This window comes from Danio aesculapii, chromosome 9 (assembly GCF_903798145.1).
Source record: "Danio aesculapii chromosome 9, fDanAes4.1, whole genome shotgun sequence".
Classification (NCBI taxonomy): Eukaryota; Metazoa; Chordata; class Actinopteri; order Cypriniformes; family Danionidae; genus Danio; species Danio aesculapii.
Genome location: NC_079443.1, coordinates 48,712,721 through 48,725,257, shown reverse-complemented (window position 1 = coordinate 48,725,257; position 12,537 = coordinate 48,712,721). Strand labels below are relative to the sequence as shown.

The 12,537-nt window shown below is 35.6% G+C and overlaps 1 protein-coding gene across 9 annotated transcripts in view; it reads left to right on the top strand.

Annotated features, from left to right (window-relative positions):
* tns1b (tensin 1b) overlaps positions 1–12,537 on the top strand; it is a 549,979-nt gene that overhangs the window by 514,754 nt on the left and 22,688 nt on the right. For all 9 annotated transcript variants that reach the window (XM_056465912.1, XM_056465911.1, XM_056465908.1 and 6 more), the window contains 4 exons: positions 1,240–2,261; positions 3,822–3,908; positions 6,718–6,846; positions 8,931–9,026. In XM_056465912.1, coding sequence (XP_056321887.1) covers positions 1,240–2,261; positions 3,822–3,908; positions 6,718–6,846; positions 8,931–9,026 — 1,334 coding nt within the window. The remainder of the gene's footprint in view (positions 1–1,239; positions 2,262–3,821; positions 3,909–6,717; positions 6,847–8,930; positions 9,027–12,537) is intronic.

Sequence of the window (12,537 nt, the reverse complement as noted above, 5' to 3'; positions counted from 1 at the left end):
TTCAGCTTGTTCAAATTAAGAGCTTTTATAAAGATATGGAATCAAGTTATCAAATCTGATTCATCTTTTCTTCACTATATAACACATTCTGATTAAAGAGCAACGGATGAATCTCATTTATTTGGATTTTTCATTTGATTACATTAAATAACAGAGGTGTCCCTTTAAAAATGCACACATCTAACGTTATAATGAAAGCGTTCGATTGCTTTCCTGTTTATGCTCATTCATTCATTCATTTTCTTTTCGGCCTAGCCCCTTTATTAATCTGGGGTCGCCACAGCAGAATGAACTGCCAACTTAACCAGCACATGTTTCGCGCAGTGGATGCCCTTCCAGCCACAACCCATCTCTGGGAAACATCCCTACACACCCATTCACACTCATACACTACGGACAATTTAGCATACCCAATTCACCTGTACTGCATGTCTTTGGACTGTTGGGAAAACCGGAGCACCCGGAGGAAACCCACACGAACGGAGGGAGAACATGCAAACTCCACACAGAAACGCCAACTGAACCGACCTTCTTGCTGTGAGGCGACAGCACTACCTACTGCACCACTGCGTTGCCACTGTTTATGCTCATTTAGTACAAAATTAGTTGTATTTGAAAAGAACCCCACAAAGATCGACATCTTTAGATGTTATTGTTATTAATTATTTGTATATGTCTGTTCAAACATGCTCCCAAAACCCAGACTTTCGCTCCGTTTCATTTCAGATCGCATGTACGGAATCCATATGGGAAACAGCCTCTATTTATCACTATGAAGTGCATCAGCTGACAGTCACGCACCGCTATATGACTGTTTTGAGAATTGCATATGAAGGGGAGACGGCACCTGTAATGGAAAGGAAGGGAATCCCACCGTTTTAATATTTATTTCAATGTGTATTCATGCCTAAATAAAACGAAAGCACAAAAAAGACTCTCATTTAAGAGCAAGGGGCGGCCCCTGGTGGTTCGGCGGTATGGGTTGCGTATAGGGAGGATCGGCTCTTTAATGTTTATTGGCACCCTTCAGAGAAAGACTAAAAAATGGGAGAAATACGGGAAAATACCTTTACAGGATGTAAAATACTCTAACTGTAAAATAACCGTAAAATACTGGAGAATCCCAGGAAAAATGGGAGGGTTGACAGGTATGACTCAAATGCCTCTACTGAAATAATTCTAACTTCAACTGTATATATATATCAGAATTATTTTATTTATTTGTTTCTGTTTTTTCAGCGAAAGCACATTGGCTGACAGTGGGGTGGGGATGAATTCTTTATCCCAGGCTGCTGTCGACATCTTCCATTTCCAGCCCTCCGAAATCCCATACCAACCACCACCACCCCCCTACCCAACCTCCATGTTGGGTAGCTACATCAGCCCCTCTCCAGCAGAGGCCATGCAAAATAATACCATCACCACCATCCAGCCACTCTCTGGAAGTCCTGGGACAAGACACCACACCATCCTTTCTGACATGACATCCGTTCCCAACTTCCAACACAGATTAGCAAATCAGGAAGGTCCTATACTTGGGCGACAACAGACTCCAGCTAATGGGCATTTGCCTGGAATTGCTGGTAGCCCAGTGCAAGGAAGACACACCATGGTGTCCCAGGGTACGCAGAGCAGTCCCATTCTGACCAGACAGTATCCTGTCACCCAGGGGATTCAGAGTAGTCCAATTCTCAGCAGGCAGCCAATGGGACAAGCTGTCCAGAGCAGTCCAGTCCTCAACCGACAGGCATCCCTGAATCAACCAAACCAAAGCAGTCCAGTGTTGAGTAGACAGCCGTCCATTACTCAACCCAACCAAGGCAGCCCCGTCCTAAGCAGACAGTCCTCACTTACTCATCCCAGTCAGGGTAGTCCCATTCTAGGACGCCACCCTTCCCTAACACAGGGTAGCCCCAGCCTGGACAGGCACCCGATGTACAGCGGTTACACCACTCCAGAAGAGCGACATGGAGCTCTGTCACGCCAAAGCAGCTCTTCAGGATACCAGCCGCCATCTACGCCTTCATTCCCAGTGTCTCCAGCAGGATACATAGAGGGAGTGGGATTCAGACAGGGGAGTCCTGCACTCCAGCCTCAGCTGCCTGAAAAGAGACGCATGTCCAGCAGTGACCGCACCAATGGTGGCCTGTCCTACGGGACGCTCAATGGGAAGATGTCCTCGCCGGTGTCAAGTGGTGGCAGCACTCCGAGTGTTCATTTCTTCCACACGCTCCCCGATTTCTCCAAACTCAACATGTGTGGTAAGTCTAATACCTGATTCACACCAAAAGTGAAAAACGTATTTAGTAGTAGAGTAGATTACAGACAATGAACTTGCACAAACAGAGGCGATTTTCTGCTGAGTCGTGATTCATAATGCACGATGACACGTTTTCTGCGATAATGTGGAAATAGCCTCAATTGTATTTACTGCACATGTTTTTTTCATTGAATTAATTTCATGTTTTGTTTTTCATTTATTTTTATTTTTTTTAATTTTCAGGTTTATCCTAAAGAAAATAAGACTAGATGTTAAAATATACATACATACATACATACATACATACATACATACATACATATATATATATATATATATATATATATATATATATATATATATATATATATATATATATATATATATATATATATACATACATATATATATATATATATATATATATATATATATATATATATATATATATATATATATACATATATACATATATATATATATATATATATATATATATATATATATATATATATATATATATATACATATATATATATATATATATATATATATACATATATATATATATATATATATATATATATATATATATACATATATACATATATATATATATATATATATATATATACATATATATATATATATATATATATATATATGTATATATGTATATATATATATATATATATATATATATATGTATATATGTATATATATATATATATATATATATATATATATATATATACATATATATATATATATATATATATATATATATATATATACATATATACATATATATATATATATATATATATATATATATATACATATATACATATATATATATATATATATATATATATATATATATATATATACATATATATATATATATATATATATATATATATATATATACATACATATATATATATACATACATATATATATATATACATACATATATATATATATACATACATATATATATATAATATATATATATATATATATATATATATACATACTATATATATACATACATATATATATATACATATATATATATATATATATATATATATATATATATACATATATATATATATATACATACATATATATATACATACATATATATATATATATATATATATATATATATATATACATACATATATATATACACACATATACATATATATATATATATATATATATATATATATATATATATATATATATATATATACATACATATATATATACACACATATACATATATATATATATATATATATATATATATATATATATATATATATATATATATATATATATATATATATATGTGTGTGTGTGTGTGTAGATGTGTATATGTATATTATCATTTAAAAAGAGTGATGATAACCCTAATATGGATGATCCTGAACAGTTGCTTGCATGTCTGTTGAGTTTTTAAAGAGTCATTAAGTAGCATAGACATCCTAAACTAATCCCACATTACAGCTGATGGACCGCTAAATAAAATGCATTTTTCATTTCCCAGATGGAAGTCCAGAAACCAGAATGAACGTGAAGTTTGTCCAGGACACGTCCAAATTCTGGTATAAACCAGATATCTCTCGAGACCAAGGTAAGGGCGCTGTGCAATATATATGTGTCCCAGGGTTAATTTACCTATATTTAGACCCCCAAATGGAGGCTCATAACTCCCATAAAGAGTCAAATATGTCTCCTGCCACCATATATGAGGTCAATCGCTGCTTGTCTGCACATCTGGTTCTCCTCTGTGCTCTTATTGGATTAGATCATCTGCGTTGGAGACCTCTTTTTAAACGCAAGCACATGCAGTGACATCACACTGCACTCGACACATGTGCTTAGTTAAATACAGCAAACATCGTTGTTTCATTAGCTTGTCTTAACGATAAAAATAAACCTCTTTTTTCTTTGCTTACTCCTTATCTCTGTGTGTAAAACTGGGGGGTAATTTGTAGCAATTTGTTTGCAATTTGCTCACATCTCCAAGTTGTAAATTATAATGTAAAAATATAAACAAACACAGTTCATCATTGAATAAATTAATGGATGTTACAGGCCCGTAGCCAGTCAATTAAAAGGGGGGGTTCTTTTTTCTCGAAAAGTGGACCTATTTGCAGTTATCTGAGGTTCAAATATTGCATTTTGGTAACATTTTAAGCACTAATTTGTGCTGAATTAACTTGTTGGATGGTTATCATTACCACACTTTTTGATGCAACAAAAATACTTCCTTCATTTTTGTCAAAGTGCTTACCATACTATTTTTTATTTACAAAAAAAATGATATTGTAAAGTGCATTTAAACTGTAAAGCCCCGGTAGGGATGGGTACTGAAACTCGCTACTTTATCAGTATCGGTGCTACATTTTAAACGACTAAAGGATCGATAAACTCTGACGTTAACGGTTCTGCTATAGGTACTGGAGAATTATTGTTGAAAAAACATTACTTACAGTAGCATAATTTAACTGACCAAATTTTTTAATTTGCGGTATTTGATATTCGTCTGCACAGTTGGCAATCTCACATGAGAAATGCTCATGTTCCTGCGAGCGCGTCGAGTATAAAAGCCTTCACAGTGCTTGGCTGTGCACGCACATTCAGCAGAGGCTCACGCTCAGCGCACACACACAGCTTGCGACACAGTCTCGCGCACACACAGCTTGTGAGCTTGTGGAATGAACCAAATGGGTTGTATTTCACGAGCAGACTGCGACGATGCCCGTTGCAACAGACACAACAAGTTGTATAAGTTGTTTATTTTCTTGTATAGGCGGAAACGCAAGCAATCTGGCTAAGTGAAAGTATCTTTCAAAAGTGCATTAACTGCAATGAAAAGTAATGAAAAGTTTTTGACTGCCTAGCTACTAACGGTAACGATACATCATCCACATCGTTATGCCAGCAGTCACTCACATAAATTAGTATAATATTAATAGTTAAATAAACACACACATTCGGTTACAATGAAAACAGCGTTTATTTTTGCAGTAGCCTAAATAAATCTTAAACATTATAAATGCTTTTATATCAGCTGTATTCACAAATATATCCTATAAATAGCCTAATAATAAACTATGCTCATTAAGAAATTATTTTAAAAAACTGCTTATTTTAACATGGCAAGATGCTCCAAAACTGTAGTAAAAACACCATTAACTCATTTATGTGAATGCGTTGATGAAAAATCATAAACATTATCTCATTTAACTGCCATTTGCAACTCAAAGAGGGTATTTTCAACTGCAGGCAGCACAATAAACCAAGAAAATTTCTGCCTGAAAAGGCAGACATGTTGATTTTTCTCCAGAAGAATGGTTAAAATCTGAGTCATTTTCCTTCAAAACATTGTACATTCTTTTACAACTATACAATTGTTATATATAACAATTTGTTTTACAACTATTGGTTTCGTTTTGCTTTACATTAAAAACGTAATTATAAAACAAAGTGTTTTTAATTCTGTTCAATTTGTTTTTTTATGAAAAAACACTACAAAATATACCGATAAGAGAACCGTTAAAGTACCGAACCGATAGGTGGTCTCGATAAAAGTAGTAATACTGTTAAAACCTTAATCCCTAGGCCCCGGTCAGATCACACAATTTTTATTGTCAGTTATGAAAGTAACTAAGTTAGATTATGCAATTTTTGTTTCTTTATAAAATCTTGACTTGTCACGGTATGATTCCTCTTTAATAGCAAGATCTTTTCTTTGAAATCTAAATGTATATTTTCCTGCCATGGGTTTTTTATTAACACTTCCTCGCCTGTACTTGCCATGAGTGAGCTGGAGAAAATGAAAGCACATAAGCAGCAGCAAGGAAAAATCAGATGCTCAAGACATAATCTTTAAAATAATGACCTATTAAAAAAATATAGCAAATATAAGACAGAGGTTTGTGATACAATCACAGTGAAGCGTTCATTAAATCCTTATTTTCCTCAGAGCGAAACAAATCCTCCACCCGCACAGTTGAGTAGTGGAGGAGCACAAACAAAAATATCATTTGGACATTTTTCTTGGAAAAATGTTTTACATATTAAACTAATTTGAAACTAAATTTTATACATTTTCTCTTGATTTTCCCTCTTTTTAACATTTTTATTTAATATTTTTCTCTAACATAAATTTGGGTGTACTCATTTTTGGACCGTTATTGTACATTATTTATCATAGATTACAATCATTTTCATAGATTAGCTCCATATCTGGCTTTAGTACTGACTAAACTAATATATATGCACAAATATAATGTTGTATAGCATCCAGTATTTCATATAGGATGAGCACTATATATATTTCTGTCATCTAAGTTTGAAATATTTACTAGTATCAGAAAAACAAAGCAGCGGATATTCTGGTACAAATAAACATTGTGCTTTTTCATTGTGCTCAGCGATTAACATGCTGAAGGATCAAGATCCCGGAGCCTTTGTGATTCGGGACAGTCATTCATTCAGAGGAGCCTACGGCTTGGCCATGAAAGTTGCTTCACCACCTCCAACCACTCAACCTACAAAGAAAGGTATGTCATGTGCTTCCTCTCAGCATGCGGCTAATGCAGAAAAGCATTCCCCAAATCTCTTCCAGTTTGCAGATCTGATCGTAATCCATTCTGTCTACACACAAAACCAACAACACACACTCAAATGCTTACAGTGTTTCATTAGGAAACAAAGGACAGTGGAAAGCCTCCGCTCCCATGCAGCCAGAGGTTTTAAAACACCTACTCATATATTTGGCTAAATATTATTGCAGAATCTGGGAGCTATTGATTCTGATTAGTCATTTATGGCATTTTTGTGGCCAGATATTTCATAAAAGCACACTAGATAGAATTGATTACTCATTTAGGGATTTCTTAGGGTGTATTTGCACTTGGCAGATTTAGTTTGATTAAAATGAACTCTTGTGCTGTTATTGCAGTTAATTTAAAAAGATGGCTCTCAGTCCACTTCCAAATTAATTCTTTGTCAATGTAATTAAATGAAAAATAAATATTAGGCAGGCGATGCGGTGGCACAGTGGGTAGCACGATCGCCTCACAGCAAGAAGGTTGCTGGTTAGAGCCTCGGCTGGGTCAGTTGGCATTTCTGTGTGGAGTTTGCATGTTCTCCCCGTGTTAGCTTGGATTTCCTCCGGGTGCTCCGGTTTACCCCACAAGTCTAAAGACATGCGCTATAGGAGAATTGGGTATGCTAAAATTTACCATAGTGTATGTGTGTAAATGAGTTTGTATGGATGTTTCCCAGTAATGGGTTGCAGCTGGAAGGGCATCCGCTACGTAAAACATGCTGGATAAGTTGGCTGTTCATTCCGCTGTGGCGACCCCAGATTAATAAACGGACTGAGCCGAAAAGAAAATGAATAAATGAAGAAAATAGTAGGCAGGCAAACATGAAATATTGCTGTCAGAGATGCACTCTTTTCCTTTTCTTATAAACACATCATCTTCCCACCTGTAGGAACCACATCCTTTCCTATTTCCACTCTATATGTACCAGACGCGTTCCTACTGTATATACAGTTCATTTAGGACTCAATGCTATTAAATAAAATAAATAATAATAAACTACTAAACTTACACTTGTCATAGTAGCTACACTCAGTGGCCACTTTATTAGGTACACCTGTTCAACGGCTCGTTAACGTAAATTTAAAATCTGTCAATCACATGGCAGCAACTCAATGCATTTAGACATGTAGACATGGTCAAGACGATCTTCTGCAGTTCAAACTGAACATCGGAATGGGAAAGAAAGGTGATTAGAGTGACTTTGAATGTGGCATGGTTGTTGGTGCCAGACGGGCTGGTCTGAGAATTTCAGAAACTGCTGATCTACTGGGATTTTCACGCACAACCATCTCTAGGGTTTACAGAGAATGGTCCGAAAAAAAGGTAAGAATGAGGTAAGAAAATATCCAGTGAGCGGCAGTTCTGAGGGCGCAAATGCCTTGTTGAGGCAGAGGAGAATAGCCAGACAGGTTCAAGCTGTTAGAAAGGCAACAGTAACTCAAATAATCAAAAACTCGTTCCGAAGAGCATAACCCATCTTCTAATGACTACTTCCAGCAGGATAACACGCTATTGTCATTAAGCACAAATCATCTCAGACTGGTTTCTTGAACATGACAATGAGTTCACTGTACTCAAATGGCCTCCACAGACACCAGAACCCAATCCAATAGAGCACCTTTGGGATGTGGTGGAATGGGAGATTCACATCTTAGATGTGCAGCTGACACATCTGCAGCAACTGTGTGATGCTATCATGTCTATATGGACCAAAATCTCTGATGAATATTTCCAGTACCATGTTAAATCTATGCCATGAAGGATTAAGGGAGTTCTGAAGGCAAAGAGGGGTCCAACTCGGTACTTGTAAGGTGTACCTAATAAAGTTGCCAGTGAGCGTATGTATTGCTGCTCTTTGGAGATTCTAAGAGCTTATTTCATTCTCATTTGTTAGTCATTTAGATGAATAAATGTAAATATAATGTAAAGATTGAGCAAATATAGTCATTACACTAATGTTAGACTTATCACTATCAAATACTGATGTTTTTTATTTTTCAGATTTGAACTTATTTTCTTCTTTATTATTACAGCTGGAGACGTCACTAACGAGTTGGTGAGACATTTTCTTATTGAGACGAGTCCAAAGGGTGTGAGACTGAAGGGCTGTCCCAACGAGCCATACTTTGGTAAATCAGACATTTTTCATTTTTACATTTTAAACAAAAAATCTGTTCTAAAACCTACTAAGCAGTGTTTGTCCACTTTAAAGATGGTTTATTTGTTGCTGTCATTGAATGCTCCATTGGAAAGTGGGTGGGGAGCAGAAGCTTATTTGCACATAAAAAGGCACACGCAAAAACAAAATGTGCATTGTGTTATTGTGCATTTTAAAGTATCCTATGAAAAACTAGTAATAGAAATGACAAATTTAAATTAAAAACATTTTACGCTCACTTGAGGGTTATTTAGACTTGTATGAAAAAAGGTTTAATAACTTCCAAGGCAGCATTATAAGCCTTTTTCTTCCACCCAAAAAGCGCCATATACAACATGGTATAATATTGTTTCCACTGGTGTAAAGTAACTCATTACAAATACTCAGATTGCTGTAATTAAGTAGTTTTTCTCAGGAATTGTAATTTACTTAGTAGTTTTAAAAATGTGTACATTTACTCTTACTTGAGTACATTTTTAATGCAGTATCAGTACTTTTACTCCACTACTTTACTTCCACCTGCAGTCACTACTTTATTATTTCTTGTCTATGGGGATTAGAAAAATCAGTCCTGTGATTCCTGTCCAGTCAAATCGCACACAGAAGGTGAATCGCATCATAATGAACTACTTCAAGACATGGGTGGTTTATAATTGCAACTGTTTGAAAACATTAAAAGTGTCCGAGATGTCCAAAATATTGACCCCAAAAATTGACCCCAGAGGCTTAGATGCATGACACTGATGAGAAGATGCCGGATGTTTACTGTATGATGATCGAAATGGCCTTAAACACGCAGCAGGCACGAGACATCAACATGATGCCAGATTGACATTTTACCCTAATGTCATAGGGCCGCTGCATTTTGTTTGGAAATGAAAATCAGGTTGACGTCAGATCAATGTCCAACCTAAAATCAACCAAATATCAACGACTAATCATGTTACAGTTTGATAATGTTTGGACGTTAGCACTATAACATCTATCAGATGTTGGATTTTGTTTGCCATATCTGACGAATAAATGCCAGTATTTGACATTAAAATGACTTTGGTTTAAGATGTTGGCTCGACGGTGGATTTTTCGAACACAACCTAAAATCAACCAAATATCAACGTCATTATTGGACATCAAAATAACGTTGTCCTTAGACGCTGGCTAGACATTGAATTTCGGTCACCTGACATCACAACCTAACTCTAACCTAATATTAACATCTTATGACGTTGTGTGCCTGCCGGGCAATAACTAAATGCACTACAGAATGTTACGTTTACACACATCCACAAATGACATGTAAACTCATCAGCTTTAACAGCGTAATACTCACTACTCACTACTCTTGAGTACTTTTAAAAGGGCTACTTTTTACTCATACTTTTTACTTATTTGAGTAATATTTACAACAGATACTTTTACTCTACTTGCACTACATTTTTAGACACAATAGTGGTACTTTTACTTGAGTATGATTTTTCAGTACTCTTTCCTTCACCACTGATTGGTTCAAAGGAAGTATTTTATAATGCAATGGGCTATATGCACAGCTAGTGTTTTCAGCCAATGATAAACCTCTGGTGAAAGCTTAATGTGACTATTTTCAATTTCATAAGGTCGCTTTTACAGCATCGATGATGTAATAAACTTGTTTCTTATTAAATAAACTAAAGCATTCATTTAGTTGTTCAAGCGTAAAACTAGATGAAAGGCTAAGTAACTGCTAGAGCTGTCAGGATCAGCAGGCGAGCGCAGAAACTCCATTGAAAATTCTGGGGTAAAATAAACTCATATTTTAAAGGCATGGCAGTTGAAAATGTAATTTAATGCAGTGCTTCTTGTCTGATCTGACACCCACTGTATATCGTATATCTGTCAGGCAGTGAAGATCACTGATTTTTAAAGAAATCAGACCTTAAATGTGGCAGTTTTTAAATTGGAAAGACAGTTCACCGGAAGCACTGAGGCTGGCTGCTGAAAATTAAATGTCTTTGTGCATATACATTTACAGGGGATTAAATGTATATCTTACTCTCCCTCATGTGGTTTTAAACCTTTAAGTTTCTTTCTTCTGTTTAACATAAGATAATATATTTTGAAGAATGATAGTTGCTGGCACCCAGTAACGTACATAGAAGGAAATAAAATACTATTTATACTGCCAGCGTATGTAAAAGATGAGTAAATGATAACAGAATTTTCATTTTTGACTGAACTACCCCTTTAACACACACCATATTTACTAAAAAACCAAAACAGGCCAACTTTCAATGAGTTTTCCCTTTCATTCACATAATATTTGCCTACAAATCCTCGTTGTTTCTCATGACTTGTTATAAGAATGATTTGTTGAATGCTCACTAATGTTAAAGCCCATTCTGTCAAACGTGTAGAACAAATGCTTGTGTGGTTAACATGTGACTCCTTTAAATCAAGCTGTCCATGTAGCTTCCAGAAAGCTGTAGAACATCTGTAAGTCCAAAACGACGGCATGGAAGCAGCTGAGATTATTAAGTACAGCTCAAAGACGGCCTCTCTGTAATTTACTGTCTGCTGACCACATTACACGGAGGCCCAGTCTGTTTCAATGGACAGTTCTGTCTTCTTCAATATGGCCCGTTCCACATCAAATAAGGAGACATGACAATTCAGGGGTTGGGCAGGCTTGCGTAAGAGCTCTAACTTTCTGTTATGGTAACCACTGCATAAGGGTGTGTTTATTATGAAACGCAGAAAAGACAAAGACAAATGTGATGTGTGGGAGCGAAAACAGGTGTGGGGGAAAATTGGCAAGGATTTGTGTGTTGTTAGGAGTTACACTTGTGTTACTGAACAGGATCTCACAGAAACATTTCACCCAAAAATTCAACACCAATAGTTCGTCCTCTTGTCCTTCCAAACTTTGTGTTAGTATGATTATGTTTCTTTTTATGGAAACAAATTATGAACTACAACATAATCTCTATAGGGCTACTTTTCATTTATCTGATGTTTAGTAACCATATCTACAACCCTTTTTACAACAGTTTTAACAATCTTTTTGAGTAGTTGAAAAAGATCCCATGGACGTTATAGAGGCTTGTCATGCCAAGACAAAGTTTATTTTTAAAGGCATAGTCCAAGCAAGAACAAAAATTCACACTGGTGTTGTTTTGGGGTGCTTATACACCTATAGATCGGTTGTTTTGTTCGGAGCCAAATAGCTAATAGTAAGCCGATCCAAGTAGTTAAAACAAGTCACATGCTAGTAAACTTCCTTCATATTGGTATGATTCTATATCGATTATATATATGAGCAATATCACACAAGTAGCAGTCCGATATGGCTGTATATCGGCACTGATGGAAGGCGAGGCGTGCATTGGCTCGAGTGTCCCACCAGTGACCATATAAAGCCATATCGCACTGCTATGAGTGTAATATTGCGTTTATACAACAGTTTGATGGTATAATTGTTTATATAAAAAATAAAATCAAACACAGAG